At 30.9% G+C, this 22,214-nt stretch overlaps 1 protein-coding gene and 1 long non-coding RNA gene across 3 annotated transcripts; both read left to right on the forward strand.

Annotated features, from left to right (window-relative positions):
- The first annotated feature begins 125 nt into the window (after nt 1–125).
- On the forward strand, nt 126–6,351 carry LOC114581097. Its single transcript, XR_003702935.1, has 2 exons — nt 126–530; nt 5,793–6,351. It is a non-coding gene; the product is annotated as an uncharacterized LOC114581097 (long non-coding RNA).
- An 11,767-nt stretch (nt 6,352–18,118) lies between these two features.
- LOC110104343 (transcriptional corepressor SEUSS-like) lies at nt 18,119–19,744 on the forward strand. 2 transcript variants are annotated; one of them, XM_020833405.2, is made up of 2 exons: nt 18,119–18,195; nt 19,020–19,744. In XM_020833405.2, exon 2 carries the CDS (start codon nt 19,092–19,094, stop codon nt 19,650–19,652), a length of 561 nt encoding a protein of 186 aa, XP_020689064.1. In that variant the 5' UTR covers nt 18,119–18,195; nt 19,020–19,091; the 3' UTR covers nt 19,653–19,744. The 2 variants fall into 2 exon arrangements, with proteins under 2 accessions (XP_020689064.1, XP_020689063.1); XM_020833404.2 differs by lacking the exon at nt 18,119–18,195 and adding an exon at nt 18,212–18,848.
- Nucleotides 19,745–22,214: the final 2,470 nt, after the last annotated feature.

Raw genomic sequence — 22,214 nt, forward strand, 5'->3', positions numbered from 1 at the left:
ATTGAGGCCTTCAAATGTCCAACGAACGGTCCACGGTAAAAGGGTTCAGCAACAACCCATAACCACCCACTCTCCCACTCCCTCAACCCATAACCACCCACTCTCCTCTCAGGCCAGCAAAAAAACAAACCTCATCTCTTGAAACTGCTCCCCCACTCACGCACAAATCCCGAACTTCCCACTCTCTCATTCACGAACCAGCCCACACATCATCTCCTCTCATATAGTTCACGTCCAGCCCTCTTTCTAGGGAATATACGTCCAGCCCTCCTCTACAATATACGTCCAGCCCTCCTCTACATTACACGCACAGCCTGCCTCTTTTAATTCGCAAGAATTCAAGGCAAAAGCTTTGGCTTCTCCGGCTCTCTGTCCTAACGAACCCCAGCCCCATTTCATGCAGCCGCTTGCTCTCTCTCCCGCTGAATCTTCTCTCAATTCACAAGAAAGCCCCAAGACCGAACCCCCTAGGAAGCTGTAGCCTTTCTCTCAAGCTCCTCTAATTGACAACGAACTTCGCTGCTGTAAAGGTAATGATCTCCCTCTCTTTACATTCTTTGTACTCAAGATATGAGAAATAGATGATTATAGGGATTTCATGGCTTGTTTAATAATTATTGAGTATAGTGATAAAACATAGTATGTTAAAACCTCCTTATAGATCTCTCATTCTAAAGGACCACATGTTATTAGTTCTTAGCAAATGATGTTTTATTTTAGTGAAACTTGACCAAAGAGCCTATATTTGCATTTTGGGTTTTGATAGCATTATTGGTTTGAATTTCAACCACCTTGTTGGAATCCAATATAAGGTTCTTAGTTATGTTGAACACATGTGAGTGCTCTATGTTACAAAATCATTCTAAAGATTGGATGAAAGAGTATATTCATGTTGAAAGTATATCTTGTATTTCAATTATCATGCATCGTTTGCGGTTAAATCAATTTTATATTTATGTTTCACACATTCCAATGGTATGTATGCATGCATCTTTGATGGAAAAGAACTTTGCTTGTTAAATTAGAAACATATTACCCTTTAGAAGACTTGAAATTATATGCTACATATAAGGAAGTTTTTGGTTGTATGAATCATGATTAACGATTAAAAGATTTTTTAAATGATTTAAAGGAAATAAATTTGTTATAATTTTCCATCTCTCAAATTTTGGTTGGCATGAGTGTTGATTTGGAATAAGTTGGAAGTTTATGGTTGCAAGTTGGATTCAATTTGAAGTCTAGTAATTCAATCTTTGCACTTGCATCAAGGATGGTTTCTTATTTGGATTTAGTGAAAGAGAAAATGTTAGAGAACATGATTGTGCTTTTTGATTCAGTTGTAAATGTTTGAACTTTGAATGAAGAAAAGTGTAATTTTAGAAAGGTAAAATGTTTTAACAAGTGTATGTTGAGTTGAAAAGTAAAAATTAGGTGAAAGTTGTATATGTAAAAAGTAAGGTAATGTGTGTATCTTTGAGAAGTTTTAGAGATGTAGAGTTTGTGCCTATATTGAAAAGTGATGTGTAAAGGTAAAGTTGTATTTGAACTTGTGTGTAAAGGTAGAGATTTAGTTGAACTTGTGTATCATTTAGAAGAGAGAATTGTGAAGATTTGAAAGGAAAAGTGTGTGTGTGTTGAAAAGTGAATCAAGTGTGTAATGTTGGAAAAGCAAAAAGTACATATCTTGAAAAAGGAAATGTGTGAGTTTTGAAAAGGTAAAAGTGGAATTTGTATGATTTGGAAAGGTGAAAGATTTATGTTTTGAAAGGTGAAACTTGTGTGTGTTAAAAGATGAAATTTGTGTGAATTTTAGAAGAATGAAAATGCATGGTCTAAAAAGTATAAGAGTCATTTTTGAAAAGTGGAATGTGTTAAGAAGTAATACATGTTGAAAGGTGTATTGAATATTGAAATGTTTAAAAGTATTTTGATAAAGAAAAATGTAGAGTATGATTTTGGGAATGGTGAAATGTGCAAGTGTAAGAGGTAAAATATTTGTTTTATGAAATTGTATAAGTTTGGAAGAGTGTAAGTGAATGTTAGAAAAATATAAAATAAATTGTTGAAAGTGAAAGGATTTCAGAAGCAAAATCAACAGAATCGGTGTCCAAGCCCGAAGAAAGGTACATTTTTATTTTTAGTAAATTTCAGTTATTTCATTATTAATTATTAAATGTGCTTCTAACCATCCCTGTTTTTCCTTATTTTTCATTTTTTATTTGCATAAACTTCGAGGAATGGTACCGGTCGTGGGAACAAAAGGACAAGGAGCTGTGTGCTGCTTTTATTTTCGTTTGGATACTTGAGACTCGTAAGGGTGTGAAAATTTTTATACTCGTAATCTTAAAGTTTAAAATTTAATGAGTATAAATAAGTTAGAAAGATAACAAATTTAGGTAATTAGCTGAGGATCGACCCTGGGGTCGCATGCATATTTGTGCATTACTCTTTCCTTGCTTTAGACCCTTTCCCGCCTACGGGTAGAGTTCGGATAGTCTGACCTACGAGGATGAGGTGCCGGACATGGGGAAGTCCAGTCTTCTAAAAAATTATTCTCTAAGCATGTTTTTAACTTTCAAGCATACTTGATTTTAGATTGTTAACTAGCATGCATTGCATTAGAAACAAATTAAAAGTGTCAAAATTTGAATTGCATTAGTCCTTAGCATTTTGCACCCAACATAAGTTAAAAGGGCCAGATAGAGAAATCTCTAGATGTCTGCCCTAACTCTCCAAAACCTTTAAATAAAACATCCCTACCACTCTCTCATAAAAGACCGTACTCATCTCTTTTAAATCGATTAGGTGGTTAGCTGGCTCCCCAATCTAGGTCGGGGTAAGTCTAGGTTTTGCACTGCATTAGTTAGGTTTGGATTACTGTGGTCTAGTGTCCAAATTAGATTTAGGATCCAGGACAGATCTTTGATAATAAGACCCCAAATTTCAGGAATATAATCCCAAATTTCTAATAAAATACTCAACTCTAATTAAAGCTTCATTTCAATCCTAAAACATAAAGCCCAACACTTAGATTAAGTTGGGACACTTCCATATGGTTTTCGAATCTCAAAGTGTCACTACCTCTCTTCCTTTAACTCTGTTAATAACTGCTCAATCTTGATCTATTCCCTTTTAATTTTCTAAAATTCATTCATTTTTTATATCACTCCTAGAAAATCTAACAAAATTTTGCCACTATTTTAATCCAGAGTTTCGAAGGGAACCTTATCTCCCTACGAAGTAATTAACTATGAGGGCTTGCGCTCGTAGGAGATTTAGAACCACACACACTTAATTTTAAAAATTGATTTTTCAATGTTCAATTGGATTTCTTTGGAAAAACTTAAAATATAGTGATCGTTATTATCATAATCAAAGAATTATCATTGAATGGTATTTTCTCCCTTCAGAGAGATACACCTTTCTTTGATAAAGCTTTGGATGTGAAATCAATGATCACACTTCTTGAATATGTCAGGGCCATATGAAGTTCTCTTTAGTATCCGATCACGATATTCAAGATGAATTTATAATTCTAAATCTGAATACCGTTATATAATTTTATTTTCACCTCTCGAGGTGATATACTTTTTCTAATGAGATAATTCAATTTTAGAATTCAATTTGAAGTCCAAAAGAAAATAAAGATTTTCAAAACCAACTTTTAAAATTCCACCAACAGTTAGGAGGGATTAGGAATATCTAATTTCTGCTTCTTGTACATCCTTTGAATTTTTATAAAACTAACATCCTCTTCTAAGTCACCTGCTTCTTTATCATTAAAAGCTTTGGTCATCTTTGGAACATTGATTTTCTCTAGTACATTAGACTACTCTGAGACATTGGACTACTCTGGGATATTAGACTTCTCAGGGACATTGGACTTCTCTAGGGCTTTGGTCTCGATTGGGGGTTTAATCTTAGCTAGGGCTTGGGTCTTTGTATGTTCGAAAGATATCCATATATTTTGCATTGGGTGATTGCATGATGATGAGGAGAGAGCAGGTTGTTGATCAGGATTAAGAGTGCCTTGAATAATGCAATTGTGGAGCTTATAATCAATTAAATCCATTCTTTAAAATATTTGCAGAAACTTCTTGCTCAGTCTACCTTCAAATTTATGGAAGAGGTTTGTGCTGGTATCTTGGACTATTTTGATTATTTTATATTGGAGAACATCAAATGATTGTGGTGAAAATGGAAAGTGTGGTTGCTTAGGTGATTGGAGTTGGGGTAGGGGTTATTGGACAGATTGAGAATGATGGCTTGATGTATATTTCTGGATGCCCAGTAGATTTACTTCTTCTTGGTTAACTCCTTGGAGTTCATCAAAAATTTGTGAAAAATTAATTTGTTAGCAAATCCCTATTCCCAACAATCTTTAAGAGGTATTTATTGAATTAATAAATAAATTTTCATACGTACTTATCTTTTCTTTAAATTAACTAATAATTTAGTGGTCTTCTCAGTATTATATACAATGTCAACAGCCCATCGAAGGAAATAGTGCCTTTTGTCAAAGTACTTAGGGTGATGAATGAAAGTGAGCTCTAGGAACCAAATCTGCATAAGATCAAAGTTAATTTTAGCAAATAAATTAGTCAAATTAAATGTTAAATTATAATAATTTTAGCACTCACAATTAATAGAGGCATAAAACCATTGATGTAACTAGCTGATTTATTCTTTGAAATATTGGTAGATACATTATTAAACTCTTTAACCAAGCATTCCCAAATTGACCATGCCTAATTAATTAATAAAAATTCACCTACATTATTTTATATTGTTTGTATCAACCTAGGGATTTTGAAGTTGCTTTGTTAGAAAAATAATTTTGAACATAAATACATAATAAATGTTTTGAACATAATCTCTGGGGGGCTATGTCTAGTCAACTTTAGCATTTCTGACTTTATATCCTCTGAGGTGAATGTTGTAGTGGGCAAGGTAAGCCCAGAATACTCTTCACCTCTATTTGGAAGACCAGTAAGAAGGGCCACTTCATCAGCTTTGAAATGTATAACATTACCCTCTATGATAAAACTTTGCCATGGTATATTCCACATTGTCATCAGCTGATAAATAAGTGGTGCATTTTGCTCTAATCCAGAAAATTGAAGAAATTGGTAGATATTTAGGTTCTTCAAATTGTCTTTAACTTCAGGAGGAATTATCAATGCAAAAGTATCACAAATTGTTCTGAATGTTGAAATATAGTAGCGATAAGAGATGGGACGAACATAAATCTACATAAATTAAGAAAATAAATCTTAAATTAGATAAGGAGTGATACATAGAAATTACATAGAAGATACGCATAAGATATGCAGAATATATGTAGAAGATATGCATTATATATGCATAATATACACATACGATATGCATACTATACGTGATAAGATACATAGAATAAACTAAATATGAACCCAGATATTACACATACGATATGTAGAATATACGCAAAATATAAGCAGAAATCAAGAATTATTTACACTAAAATTAATCAGAAGATAAGAAATGACTAATCTTTTTTCTTTACTAGAATTTTTTATTATTTTAAGATCCATTGTATTTATTTTGAAATGTTAGGGTTTGAGTCTTCAACATATACATAAAGAATAAGCAAAATATATGCAAAAATCACGTAGAAGGTGAAAAATATATAATCTTTTATCTTTATCGGGATGTTTTTATTTTTTTATGGTTTATTCAGCAAATACATAGTAAATACAAAAAAATACGGAGAACATTTTATCACTTGTACATACTAACGTACCTTTTTTTTTGAGGTGACTCCTTTCCCTCCATTTGAGTAGAAGAGAATGCTGGAAGTTTTTTAGAAGAATTTTTTTTGCAGGAACCTTGGAGAACTGCAAATGCCAAAAATTGAAAACTATATAGGCACTTGAAATATGAAAAATTTCTGCCTTTTCATCTTTTTACCTTTATTTTGGGTAGGCGGGTGTATGTTTGTCTCTAGTCAGTCTGAAAAGATAAACGGGTTGGGTTGCAAGTCAAATAAATATCCTCGCTTTCCACGTAAGCATACCACGTATAAGGATTTTATTGGCATCCGAACATAGCTCTATGTCAGGATTCCACACATAATAATTTCTCTTCAAATTAAGAATAAAAAAGAGGGTGATGTTAGATTTTTCCACAAGAAAGAGAAGAATTCTTCTTCTTCTTGTTGCTTCAAGCTCGAGCAAGAAAACGTGAGATACTTCCCCTGCTAGTTTACTTTTCTTTTTGTTGAGTCATGGCATTGTAAGGCTTAGAGGCAAATGGCCATGGTATCTAAAACTATCAAAGTTTTATTTATTCAGTTAATTCCATTCTTTTTTTTTTCGCTATTGTCTAAATTCGATCAATTTGATACTGTTTATAAAAATAAAAGAAAATAAAAATATTTATCTAAACTAGTTTGCATTGTTATATATGAAGTATTGAATGTTGTTATGCATATCAGGTTCGACAGAGTAATATTTCCAATCGCTTGTTTGTGTCTGGCATGAAGATCAAATCATTAGCAGTTTGATGAAATGCATCAACAAAATATTTTAAGATTTTATTTGTATTAGAAATTTTTTGTCAAAAAGGTATGAGTTTAAAGCTTCATCACATGTATTTGTAAGGATTTATCAAAGCTTATACTTTCATAATGGTTATTATTATGGCATATGAAATCTTATAAATATCTTATTTCACATAAATCATGTTTTGGGAAACTTAGCCCACATTCATATATATGTTAATTTATAATTGAATATTCATCTTCCTGTAAATTTCTCTTTGTAAATTAAATTATAAATGATAACTAGATTTAGTTACTTCATTAGGGGATTGTATTTGTATAGTTATGATGTGAGTAATTTCCTAATTCCCTAACTATCAAAGTGAATGATGATTAGGAAAAAATTTGTATGAGCGATACCTTGTCATCGTCAATGATTAATTGCATTAGAATTCAATTAGGCTTTCTACAAGAGGAAGCAAATTAACTAAGATAAATTTTTGTGAGATAGTGATAACATTTATACGAATTTGTATTTAGGTCATTCATCATAATAGTCAAATATGATATTCTAAAACATTGTTTTGATTTTAATATATATATATATATATATATATATATATATATTTAATTCTCGTGATGAATATTTGAGAGAGTTTGGTGGCTTTCATTGATTTGCTTTGTAATATTCTTACATTATATTTTGAGTGGCATTGGTTATATGCATGTATATTGCTCATTGAAGATTCTATCATTTAAATAATTTAATAGTAATTTGTTTGACAAGTATATTTAATTCTATTGATTTTTATTTTATTTTTTAATTATATTGATTTACTTTCATTGATTTCATAGTTAATTTTGTTAGCAAATTATTTTATAGTTAATAAATCTTGGTTAAGTTTTAAAATTTTTGGGTCCACTTATGCTCTAGCATTCAATAAATGGTAATTAGATTGCAAAATTTATATGTTTATATTAATGGAGTTTTCATCTCACATATTCATTTTTGGAATAGAAGTTGATAAATGAAATTGCACAAGATAAGGAATATTTCAAGTAAATAGCTTGCAAATGATAATTCTCTTATGTTTGACAGATCATGCTATTGCTAGTAATCCATTGCCTAATACCACTAGACACCAATTCTCTTGTCATTCTCAAATATTAGTAGGAAACATGTATAAAGTATTCGCACTAATATATAGGGGTTATATCTTAATATTCGACTTCTCTGATTAGCATGTAATTAAATATATCATAATTCATGTAATCAAAAATTGCCTTAACTACAACTTCACTTATTGATTTTGTGGGTTTTGAAATGGTGCATGGTGATATCCCTTAAATTTCTCAATTGTTATTAATATGTATGATTTTTCTTAAGTATCTTTTGTAAGTTTCATATATAAATTAATTTAGAAATTATGATTCCTAGTTCTCTCTTAGTTTTACTTGTGAGGTACATTTGGAGATACTTGGACAACAATTTAGGGAGTATTCAATCACCTCCATTTCTTATAAATGGATATGCTACGGTCGATGCACTGTTGACCAGCTCCGGTGAGATAAATTCTCAAACTTAAAGCCTCATAGGTCCCATAAGCCTTGCATGTAACTAGGATTCCCTCAAACCTTAGGTCCTTGTAGAAACCATGCACCTAATCTTTTCAAATCACCTAACCTGCTAATAAGTTGGACTTTATTCATTAGTATAAAATCTAGGTATTCATAGCATTGATTCATTTTCTCACATTTAGATTTTTTTTCCCATTTGATTCTCATGAATCATAATTTGCATAATAAAATATATTAATAAAGATAAAAAACATAATTAAAAATAAATTATCTCAATTTATGTCACTCTAAAAAATGAAATTATTAATAGATTTAAATCAAATTAATTAATGCTACAACTTAAATAAATTAAAATTAAATAGAAAAAAAATAAATGATTGATAAATTTTTAAAATAAAATTAAAACATTAAACTTAAATGATTAAATAACATTAATTAAATCTAATTTTAATCATCTCAAATAAAATAAGACTTAATAATCAACATAATTAATCTTTATTTAATAAAATTAATTTATTAATTAATTTTAAATTAAAGGGCCTTTTATGTTTTTGTTTGATTCCTTTTGAGTGCACATTAGTATTGATTGGAGGGTCTCTAAATAATGAATTATGCTCTTATGTGTTATGTTTACCTCCATCTTAGAAGACATAAGTGCAATGGATTCTTAAGTCCTTTAATGAATAACTAATTCAATATATTTAACAAACAATCAAACATAATTACCCAAGGTGATTGTTGGATAACCTGGGCTTATGTTGCTATTAATTTAGCCTCAAGAAGAGTGAAATAAACCTAACAGCAATGTTTTAACAAATGCATTCACTATTCAACCTAAATAATCATTAATAAATCATTAATAAAATACTTAGAAATTAGAGCTTTATACCCTTGTGCTTAACTCCTTTTAGGAAGGCAAAGGTGTATTAAATTGAAACCTCTTAAGGACTAAAACACCTAATTAAAATACAAGGACTCTATCCAACCAATCATATCTTTTATGGGAATATGGTAGCATTACAATTATGAGCCTTAGAACTTGGTTTAGTGAGTTCTGCACTTTGAAGTTATGAATTAAAATGGTTCTTTTTAAAACTTAAAATGAAATAACTCAAACAAATATGACTCAAAAATTTAATTAATAAAATTTTAAAATTTTAAATTTTAAATTAAATTTAAATCTCTCATGACTTATAACCAACATATAATCTCAAACTTAAATAACTTAAACACCAAATCTCCTAGGGTATATCAAAGACACGTGACAATTTACACACACTAGAACTTTTTTGCTATGAACACTAACTCTAGCCTTAGGTTAGGTTGTTAGTGTGTTTTAATGTGACACAGGTACCTTTTATTGGAGGGTACCCTTGGTATGTTTATTTATTTTATGTACTCGAGATGTCATCCATAACTTTTATACACCTTGCTTCACACTACACTATCTACCTACATGCATCATATCATTATTGTTCAAGTAAACATGTCAAACCTGGAATGTATCTAGAATGCTTGTAAAATAAATTGAAGTAGAATATATCTAGCTGTAAATGTATATACAAGAGTCAAGTGTAAATATAAAGAGTTTAGAATGTAACTAGATCGAGTTGTATACTTTCATTGAGTTATAAAGCTAAAAAATATTTGATTATACATATGCATATAGAGCTCCAAAAGATAATCCCCTTTCCCTTAGGGGGGTGTTCTCTTTTGGAATCCTATGGAAAACCTAGAGCTAGAAGACGATAAGCAAGTATATTTAAAACTAAATTACATAAAAGTAAAAATTAGGTTTGTTATGGTGGATTTTGACCACCATATTTTATTGTAGACCCTGGGTTATATTTATTTTCTAAATAAAAAAATAAAATATTTTATTTATGCATTCATTTTATGCATCATACATGGCGCTAAATTGATTCATCTTGCATATTTCATATATCCCAAATTTCACTCTTCAAGTTAAATATCCTTGAGTGCTTAGGATTTGAACCCTCTTATCTTGCATACATAAGACAATTGATTATGCTTAATATGTTAGCTGACCGTTCACTCCAGGTATATATAATCCTAGATTGTACATCCCTTAATGTGTCTCCTTTAAATCTTAAATGAATTCTAAGTATATAGTTTATTCTTAAATGTTAAATTAATATTTGATCTTTTAAACTAAAATTTTTAATCACATCTTTATACATTTTTAAAAGGTTTAATCATGACTAAAGATAAAGAGAATGGCTTATCATCTTTGGAATAGAACCCATGAATCTCCCCTGTCCACCAAACTAAGAAAAGAATATTATAGCATCCTTAATCGAGAGCTTTCCTTGGTTATGGCCTAGGATATAATTAACCATGGGAGCTTTCACCCGTGGGGAATCAACACTCACATCTAATAAACATCATTTTAGCTGATGTATCAGATGGGGGAAATCTCCTGACTATCAGGTTATGCATATTATTATTCATCAAGATGTGTAGGTGAACCCCGTTATTCTCTATGGATAATTATATGTATAACAACATATGCTCTCCCGTTAGCCAGCTTGCGTAGATCGTAAAGTCCTACGACCATTTTGTCCTACGACATAGTGCAATCGTACCATTTGCATTCTTACCCCCACCAGTAGCATCCTTTTGGAGACCCATAATGCTCTCATTGGATCCCTTGTGAGAGCATACCTCATCATTTTTCAGAGTCCTCAATGTTATCCTTAACCTTTAAAAAAGCTTAGCTACCTCAACTTCTGGTTTAATTTCTAAGGAATCAAACTATATGTTTTCCCATAATTCCTTTTGCATCATTTGCTTGACCTTTATAGAATAAGATTTTTCCTTGCCCTTTTTCCTTTAAATGGTTGCTCTTTATGTTTTTGTAATCTAATCTCAAGTTTCCTAGCTTTTTGCACTCAAAACAAACCATGTCAAAAGAAAACTTACTATTTTTACCTTTTCTCTTGTCAAAGTGATGCTTGTATTTGCCGAGCATGAAGCTCTTAAATTGATGTTTCTTCAATGCAATATATTTGCTCCCATCATTTCTTGAATCACTATTATTGATGTTATCCTCCTTTAATGCTACAATTCTTTATTTCCTCTGATCACCTATATCTAAAAACCTTTGGCAGTTAGAGAGCCCAATAGGTTATAAATAAAGTAAACATTAAGATCCTTAGATTCAGATATAGTTATAACTATTGCATCATATGAATCAAGCAGGTAACAAAATGTTTTGTTAATATTTTTAGTGTTAGATATCACTCAACCTAAGGCATGCAAAGAAGTGATTATCTTCGTAATCCAATATACATTTCTAATATTTACTCACTAGGTTTCACACTAGAGTTTATATTCATGTATAATAAGTTCAAACATGATTGTTTAACTTCACTACTTCCTTCGTATGTGATACATAGCTTGTCTCATATCTCTTTAACACTAATGCAATTATATACAGGAAAATAATCCTCTAATTTAAATGAACAGAAAAAGTAATTTATATATTTAGAATAAATTTTTGCTAAATCCCTATCTTATGCATACCATTCAACAAAAGGAAATTAAATTTTCATGCCATTAATAATACCAAAAGGCAATGTATATCAAATTTAAAGCATGTGCCACAAGCTGGAATTTATAGATTACGAAAATATAGACATGCATATTTTTCAAAAATAAAATAAAATATTATCAAGCATAGGAGGTTAGGTAATACAATACCCTTTAGTAGTATTATAATTCTTAAATTGTTCTATTGGATCAAACTCTAGGCACTAAAATCAAAATACAAGAGAACCCACTCTAGTACCAATTGAAAGTTCATAGTTGTACTCTAATAGTAAAGATGACACACCAAGAGCGGTGGTGTTTTGGAGATATAAAAAAGGTTCTTCAATAAAACTTTCTTTTCAAAGAAAAAAAAATTAGTTTATGTGGAATCATTTGAATAAATGAAATAATATAACATCAAAGAAAGTGTCAATTTTTGTATTTTTAGATTTTATAGGAAACCAATTATAACAATTGTTCTTTTTTTTTGGATTTTTTTATTTCTCTTAAAAACAAATACGATTTACAATCAATCATAATACTCTTCTTTCACAAGTGCAATCACAATCAAAGCAAAAAGCTAAAAATTAAATTATAAGGAAATAAAAGTGCTAAAATAAATGTGAAAAGTAAGTAGATGCATACTAATTTTTAAAGTGATTCAATCAATAAAACCTATGTTTACTCCTAAAGGTCCTCTCTTCAGAAATTAGACTAACAAAGAATACACCTTTTACAAACTCTTCACACAGTTGAATAATCCCTCCTTTCACCTCCTCTATACGACAAACTTGTTGTATCCTCCATTCACTTCCTCATTTTGGCAGAGTCATCGAGTCCTCTTTTCACCTCCTTGATTTGATAAGGACTTCAATCCTGACTATTTCAGGCTAGGGTCCAGTAAGGGAGAACTGAATTTTTTTGAATCCAGAACAAGATTTAATCAGTGAGCTCTTAGTAGATTGGGCTTAACTTATAGTAACATTAATGACTTTTAAAAAATAGAAGACAAACTTTTCTAATAGTTTTTATAATTGAACTAGAATTTTCAATCAATTTTTGAACTCAAATGTTTTAGAAATGGAAGAAATACTAAGCTAAATTTATTAAATCCACTTAAAACAATTAAATCAGAATGGAATTAAAAAATGTCTCTACTATGACTTTATGGCACTTTTAATCTAAATCTGGTTAGAAAGATATCCAAAGATAGTGAAGATTTAGAAAAGAATTTAAACTTCGACTTGTGCTAGGACCCAATCCGAAGACTTTAAATTAGGGAGAATTAATCTTAACAAGATTTAGATTTAGATTAGGACTCGGTCTAAAGATATCAAACTAGGGAAGTTGATTTTGATAAGATTAAAATTTATGTTTAGACTAGGACTCAATCTTAATACTTCAAACCAAGGAAGATGATTTTGATAGGATATAAATTTTTATTTAAACTAGAACTAGATCTAAAGTCTTTAGACCAGAGAAATGGTTTTAAAATGATTTAGACTTAGATTTAAATCAGGACCCAATCTGAAGACTTTAGATTGGGAGAATTTATTTTTTAGTTTTTTTTTTTTTTTTAAGAAATGCAAATTGCATTAAATGAATCAAACCAAATAAGCCTAGATACAATCTAGTGAGAGTTAACCACCACTCCACTTTCCTTCTTTACAAGATGAACAAAAGAAGAAGGAAGTCAACTCTCACAAAAAAAGTCCCAAATGAAATCAAAGGAAAAAAGCAAGGTTAGCACAACAATCGGCTACCTTATTACATCTCCTATCAACATAATGAAAAATAACATTATTCCAATTATTTAAGTAAGAGAAATCTTCATCTTCAATGCTTCCACCTAATTCCTTCTCTTTGCTATACATATTTTGAAGAAATTTATTTTTTAGATAGAGTTTAGATCATATATAAATAAGAATCGACCAAGCTTTTGTACTTGACCAAGTAAGTACATTTAACATCAATAATTACTATTAGGTTTATAAATGAAACTAAAATTTAGACTTTACATGCAATGACACCAATAAGGGTTCCTACCTAACCTGGAACCAAATCATTCCATTATACATTAATAGTTGTTGTTGGCTTTATAAATGAAATTATAATTTAGACCTTACATGCAAGAACTACGTTAAGGGTTCCTATCCAAACTAGAAAAAAATAAGTACTTTGGAAATCTATAGTTATTATTAGCTTTATAAATAAAAATGGCTGTTAAACTTTACATGAAATGACACTAATAAGGGTTCTTACCTGACCTATGACAAAATCAGTACATTATACATCTATAATTATTATTGGGTTTATGAAAGAAACTAAAATTTGACTTTACATGAAAAAACATTGATAAGGGTTCCTATTTGACTTAGGACCAATTTATTACATTAGAAATTTGTAGTTGTTATTAGGTTTATGAATAAAATTTGAATTTAGACTTTACATGCGATGACACCAACAAGGATTCCTACCTGACCTAGGACTAAATTAGTATATTGGACATTTATAGTTTTTATTGGGTTTTTGAATAAAATTTGAATGTGGACTTTACATGCAGAAATATGATAAGTGTTCCTACTATACCCAAGCCCATATCAGTATATTGGACATCTATAGTTGTTGTTGGGTTTATAAATGAAAATAAAATTTAGACTTTACATATAATTACAATGACAAGGGTTCCTACCCAACCTAGGATTGAATTAACACATTGAACATTTATAATTATTGAATTTATAAATTAATTCAGAATTTAGACTTTATATGTAATGATACTGACAAGGTTTCCTACCTATCCTAAGACCAAATTAGTACGTTGGATATCTATAGTTGTTAGATTTACAAATAAAATTAGAATTTAGACTTTACACACAATGAAACTGACAAGGGTTCCTACTAGACTTATGACCAAATTAGTACGTATGACATCTATAGTTGTTGATCCATACATAAATAAAGATATAGTAAACACAAATAATTTATTAAACCTCTACATATTTAAAAAGTTTATATTTTTTTAGAGATGGTGGAGTCTATCCATCAGAGTCACCAAAAAAATCTAGTGAACAAATTTTATTGGCACGCATGAATTTTTGTTTTAATATTTCTTTGTTCAAATCTAGACAGCATAACATCTATTTACTCGAAAGACAAACTGATGCTTGACTATCATTTTGAAAATAAATATTGGTTTTATTTTCATATTCATACATAACATAAGAAATTTTAAATTCATCTTGAAAGATAAAAGAAATGTTCACTTATCATTTTGAATATGGAACTAACCAATGTATAAATCAAAGTCTACGTCCACATGATTCTTGCCTTATCTTAAAGACTAAGATGAACTTTTTTTATTTGGTTATATAATCCCTATAAAAGAAAGCCCCTATAATTAATTACATCTCAAGATAAGTCTGCAGATAACTCTTAATTAAAGTGAAGACTAGACTTTTTAAATTGATAATGATTTAAAGAAATGTTTAGGTTTAAATTAACCAAATAAAAGATCTAGACTTTTGTTTTTAAATATTTTTAAACTTTAAATTTAAGATGATTGGATAGCCCTCATAGGGACAAAATAAACTTAGGGGTGTTTATAATTTGAATTTATGTCTATGTAGAGGTAACTACCAAATAACATCCTAAACACCAACCAATGTATTATTAATGCAAGATAAGATAGCTCGATTCAGTAGGAATCAATGAGATTTAGCTAAGAATCTTTAATCAAGACTCCTTGATATGAAAATACATCTAAATAGTGCAATGCAATGATAGATGAAAGTAATATATAAATAAAACTTTATTTCTTTATAATGTAAGCAAAGTATAACCTAGGGTGTGCTGTAAAGTAAAGGTGGCTAGGCTCCACAACAACAAGCTTAAATTTTTACTCCTATATAATATAGATTTAAATATGATTACTTACTATAGTCTCTAAATCTTTGAGCTCCTAGATCTTGTATAAGATTCCTAAAGACAATGATCTTCGAAGAAAGAAGAATCATTTCCTTTTGGAACATCTAAATGAATATAAGTAATCCCTTCAAATCTTTTCACAACTCTTTACAATTTACATCTCAATCTATATATATAAGAAATTTACAACTTTAAATTTATTAACATCAACACCTAGTTACATTCTACTTTCTATAAAAAAAGAGCAATATATAAAAAGAATGCATAATTGCAATGCATGTGTATAAAGTGAATATGACCTAAGAGCATAATACGATTTAAAGATCCTAAGGTGTGCCAACAAGAATAATAACACATGACCTTTAGAGGTCAAAAATTTAACACACAAAAAATGAATATCCTCTAGGCAAGGTACTCAAAACAATCCAAAACAAACCACCAGCCTAGCTTAAGCTAGAATCAAATGTTCTATCAAACCATATAAAGTATGTTTAAAAAGCAATGTAGTTTAGATAAGTCCTAAGTTTATTTTTTTTAAGTTGTCTACCATATTTTTTTTATTTATTTAAAGTCAAAGGGATTTTATTTACTTTAAGTTTATATGTTTGAAAATTTAATGATTTATTTAAACAACATATTTTAGGGATTGAATTGTTCAATTTAAGTTTTAAAGAACATGGCACTCAGTAACTTTCAGGTTCTTTGTGCTATTGAATAGTAAGTCCTATGCACATATTTGTAATGCATTTGATACAACCTAATGGATAAAATCCAATATACATAGTACTTTATTTTATTTAAGTATTTTAATTAATGATTGAAAGATATTTATTCTAAAGAATATGTTAATTGAAAAACTTCAAATTTTTTTGAAATTCTCAACTTCACAACCTAAACCTTCTGAATCTAGTACATGGGTGCCTTCCAAATGGAATCAAGCATATGTATAAATGAATTTTAAATTTAGTTTAAGTACTTATTAAGTGAATTGGTGTTTTAATTTTTAATTGAAGTTATTCATATTGATTTGGATATATTTATAATATTTTAATTATTAGTCTAATTAATTATTTGATTTGACATAGATTTTAAATATTTAATTTTGATTTAAAACTCTATGATGTTTATTTATTTATTTTTATTTAATTTATTTAATTGATTTATTTAAATTTTTTATATTTCTTTAAATATATTAAATTTATCAAGTTATTTAAAATCTCTTCTTCATATATGGAATTTGGGTTGAGTTTTTTAAAAAATCGACTAACCTCAAATATTCAAGGGATTGATACCATTGGTTAGGTATAACACATGGATCCATCCCTAAAAGTTCAGCCCTTTACTACTTAGAAGAGCTACAAAAACAAAAGTCCAAAGATAACCTAAGAGCCGAACTTGACCACTAAGCATGAATACATATTGACCTAATAACATGCTAAAAAAATCAAAATTAACAAAAAATAGACAAAAAAAGGAATATGAAATAGCATGGTGTTGCCAACTAAAAAAGTACTATTAGCTTTAAGCTCAGTGTTAGCACCAAAAAAGAATTCCTGCAGAGAATGATGAGCGGTTGGTACACCTCTATTAAGCTTATGCCAAGAGCTCGAAAAACCATTATACCATCCAAAAGAAAACTCCAAGTTAACCTGCAAGATAATACTACATTGAAACTGAACTCAAAAAGACATTAAGAAGATAATAGAAATAAAAAAAATAGTAGAATTAATTCTGCCAATAATCCAATGCTTAATATCCAAAAATAAAGCATGATCCCGCCTCGGCAACAAATAAATGTGCAAATAATTAACACTTCAACTATTACAATTATAAACTGCACACATCACATAAAAACAGCAGGGCGAAAAATATAGTATAACAATAATAAATAATTCCACTAAGGTTACTCGGGTTCCCACGACCAAGAGCAAAAAAAGCAGCATAGATATAAATATAGCAAGAGCAACTTTGCTAAAAATTTTCACCACGAAGGATGCAATGCCATCAGAGAATTCATTTGCCATCTTATTAGAAAATACATTAACTCCCCTTATTAAAAATTGTCATCGTACTTGTCTTTTCTCCCAAAAGCAAATGCCATCATATTAGAAAATACATTAACTCCACTTAACAGACACATTTTAGGTTCGGTACTCACAGTACCAAGCAGTACTGAGCTCAGTACCGAGTAAGAGGTGATCCGACACATTTTCATTGGACTCCGAAGGGACCGGACCTAATAATTTGCCCTGAGTGGTTGTAAGAAAAAGAAATTGTGTATATATGATAAAAAAATAATTTATAAATTAATATCTTCTAAATTTGTCCAGCAATATTAAAAATTTAGCGGGCCAGGCCGGTCCATGTGAGTGGGCCGAGCAGTTTTCCAATCAATAGTTTTGTAAAGACGAATAATGGCCGATGAACAGAATCATTTTTTTTTTTTTTTTGGTAATTTTTAGAATCAAATTATTACAGTGACATGTGAACCTTAAGGATCGTCAAAATATTTGTCAGATATTCGCATTAATCGATCGAGTATGGACTTAATCGATTGTGCTGTAAACATGATAACTTCTCCACTCACATAGCCAAACTCTTCACCCAGATTCATGACAAAGGTAATGAAACCATCTTTCGGTTCTATCGAGGTATACACCACTTTGATATAAAGTTGAACTGATAATGGAGTACTGATATTGCAAAGTAGTATAAAGGTAACAGCTTTTAGGCTCACACTTTATTTGCTGCAAGATCACTAAGGGGCTACTTCGGCAAAATTCTGGCGGGAACTCAGCCATGGGGGATGGCCCCCGGCGGGATGGTGGAAACGCACAAAACTAGGGCACCATGCAAACCCTAGCAGAGCAAAAACTCAAGCTTCTTCTCACGTTGTTTCTTTCACATGATGAGGATAAAGATAATGGAGCATGAACTATTCCTTCTTTTGGGAAAAGTTCCCTCACAGGAAAAATTTTGAAATGCTTCATTACTCCTTCCCTTTGTGCTTCATCTCGTAATGTTCATCATTACACCGATCGCTCGTTGCCTTACCCCCTGGGCGGCCTCATCGTACTGCTAGATTGCAGTCACGCAATTAGCCTGACATCATCCCGCACCCTGCTGACTGTTCTCTGGTCCGACGGCAACCGGTGGCGTTTCCTGTGGCTTCCTTCGGGCCCCTGAGCTTTTCTTGCTATGACTTACTCTTTGCCTGCAGTTGTCAGTTCGAGCCACACCTGAGGCCGATTGGGACCGCCTCACATTTTTTTTAGTTTGTTTTGTTGTCTTTTAAATATATTTTGTTATAACTTTCAATTTACTTTATAAAGTTTTTTTTGTTCTTTGTAACCTCTTTTATTAATATACCCGTCAGTGACCCAGATGGGTGATCATTCTCATTCTCTATCCTTTCCCTCACCAACTAGCAACTGGTCCATTGCAGGGACAGCATTTGCAAAACACTTCAGTGACCCAGATGGGTGATCGTTCTCATTCTTAGCCTCAACAACTTGATATGGTGCAGAACTTCCCCCAGCAGCTCACGGTTCCTCATAGCCAGCATCAGCAGCAGAGAGGAGGGCTTGGAAATGTTGGTAGTATGGCTCAGGTTAAGTTGGAGATGCAAATTGGCTCTAGTGATCAGAGTTTCTCTGGACAGCAATTGCAAACCATGCGAAGTATTGATCCTGTTAAAATGGAGCCTCAACAGCTACAGTCTGTGCGAAGTTTAGTTCCAGTGAAGTTGGAGCATCAACATACAGATTCTTCAATGTACTTGCAGCAACATCAACAACAACATTCACAGCAGCAATTGTTTCAAATGTCAAGATCGACGCACCATGCTGCTAATGCTACCACACAAATGAACCTACTGCAACAGCAAAGGTTATTACAACTCCAACAACAACAACAACTTTTTAAGGTGCATCCTCAATGGGCACAACTGCAACAACAGCTGCAGCATGGTCTTCCAATCCGACCTCAAATGAAAACCACAACGTATGAGCCTGGAATGTGTGAAAGGCATTTGACCCAGTACATGTATAACCAGCAACTCAGACCAGAAGTAGGTTAACATTATCATTTATAAATTCTATTTTCTGGTTTATACTTTAGGAGTAATGTTTAGTATGCTGATTATATGATTGAGTGGTTGTTTGTGCTGAATAGCCTTTTCTGAGGTGAATTATTATTTATTTACTCTATCACATCCATATATCGTGCCAAGAATCTAATCAATATCTCTGCTATTATATCCAGGATAACAATATTGAATTTGAGGAATTTTTTCAAAGAATTCTTTTGTTTGGATTATACGATTAGGATCATATAATACGATCTACTCAATGTTGACTTAGAGCTTTAGATATTCTTGTCCAAATGAGGTTTGTTAGAATAAGCTTTCAATTTATTTGGACTGTACCATTACGATTGTATAATAATTATTACATATCCACTCTAATTCAACTTCTCTATCTTAGTTTCCAAAATTTGTAAATATTAATATAACAAATAAAAGCATTAATGCAGTCCAATGCCACTGATTATAATTTAATAATTTTGATTTAATTAGTTATGCATTTTAGGTTTTGGATTTTCAATGGGAAAATGAATTCTAATATGGGTAAAATTAAATCATAAGGTTCATCATGTCACTAAATAATCTAGGTTTAAGTTTCATCCAAATTTTATATCAAGGGAATTTCCTATAGTTTTCCTAAGTTCACTAGACTCAACCATAAGTTATGTTTTCTTAGGTGTCTCTACTATTAAATTATATTCATAATCAAGAGTGTCTAACCCTTACATGTATGTAAACATTCCATAAAAAATGGTGACCTTATTCTATATAGATTGGATGTGACAAACTCCTAAAAAATAAGGTCAAATAATTACCTATATGTTTAAAATTTTAATAAGAGAGCCTAGGGACATCAACTTATCGAAGGAAACTTAAGGGATGCTGGAAACATCTACCATTCTTCCCTATCCAAAGTTGAGCCTAAGATGACTCATGGTTAGTGAGTATTAATTAAAAAATAATACAGCTTCAAGTGAAGATTACTTTCTGACCATGCATCAAAAGGTTCTGGAATTATTTTTAAAATGAAGAGGACATCACATTGGTTTCATAGTGTATTTATTTATAAAAAAATTGATCAAGAAATGAAGCAAGGGAGATTTTCTAAAGTTTTATAAAATATTTTTGATGATAACAAATATTATGGCTCACATCCTATTTACTTATATTTACAATATATTTTTATATGTGTACGTAGAGTGTACGTAGAAACTTTTTAGAAGCACCATGCACTATAAAATGAAGATTCAAGGCTCAAGATTGGGTAGAATAGATTATGTTATAATGATTTTTGTAATATTCATTGATATATTTTTTTATTTCTTGAGTCAAGTCTTGTAAGGGTGTATGCTTTCTTGATAACCATATATGCACACACTCAGGGGGAGTGAGATTGAGTCAAAACTAGAAGTTCAATTTTTCAACTAATTATACTATACAATTTATAACGTATTATATGATCAACTCTATTAACTAATCATACTAGATGATTTATATCGTCTAGAATGATCAGTTATGATCATGTAAAATAGCTGTTAATTATAATTTAGGCAAGATTTTGAATTTCATATTTTATTCTAATAATCCAAGATGATGTTCATCATACTGGATGATCTATAATAATCATGCCTAAATTGATCATATGATTAGGTGACTAATTATGGTTAATTTATTCAATTTAATAATCTAGGATGATTAGTGAAGATCGTACTGGATGACTAAAAAGGTACATGGGATGATACTTGAACGTCCTAGTTGAAATTGAAGTTTGTTAGGGTTATTAAGCCCCCGTCAACTAGCCTAAAGATAACTAAGAGGGAGAGGGGGGAGGGGGTGAATTGGTATTTAAAAAATTTTTCATTCAAAAACATAATCTTAAAACAAACCAAAATTCACCATAAGGAAATCGAAGTATGAAAATTAAATGCAAAAAAATAGTAAGAAAGAACACATAAATTTATAGTGGTTCGGTTAACTCAACCTATGTCTAGGAGCCTCTCCTCCAAGTATTACACTAAACTAACTAACTCTCCTTTTGCTCTCACAGCAAGGCAGAGAAGCCTGTATAGACCTCCTTTCCACCCACCCTAGTGAGGCAAAGAACCCACTCCTTTTGCATCCTCCTGAAGTAGGAAGAGAACCCAACCTCTTTTGCTTCCTCCTATAATAGGTAGAGAACCTTGATCAGTTGATAAAATAGATATCTCTCAAACCTCCAAGGAACCATGGATGACGATCGGAGAAGATGAATCGGATCCTTTCTTGGAGCAACCTTTATGAAACCCCTCACAAACTTCCCCTCACAAGATCCTCTCTCTCTCTATCTCCCAACCTCTCCCTCTCCTCTTGGCTCTCTCAGGTGAAGATATCAGTAAAAAATACAATCTTGGGTAAATAAGAGGTCTTAAATAAAAGAGCTTCATATTTGCTCTTGATTGCAACAAACTGACATAATCATCCAGAATGATATACGGATCGTCTCGTATGATTAGTTCAAATCATTGAGTATCATCCATAACATTGCCCTGAATCTTTGTCTGGATGATAAAAACTAAA

This window comes from Dendrobium catenatum, unplaced genomic scaffold, assembly GCF_001605985.2.
Source record: "Dendrobium catenatum unplaced genomic scaffold, ASM160598v2 fragScaff_scaffold_0, whole genome shotgun sequence".
NCBI lineage: Eukaryota > Viridiplantae > Streptophyta > Magnoliopsida > Asparagales > Orchidaceae > Dendrobium > Dendrobium catenatum.

Excerpts from the sequence above, each read along its gene's own strand:
- LOC110104343 (XM_020833405.2), top strand. The coding sequence starts at position 19,092 with ATGGTGCAGAACTTCCCCCAGCAGCTCACGGTTCCTCATAGCCAGCAT.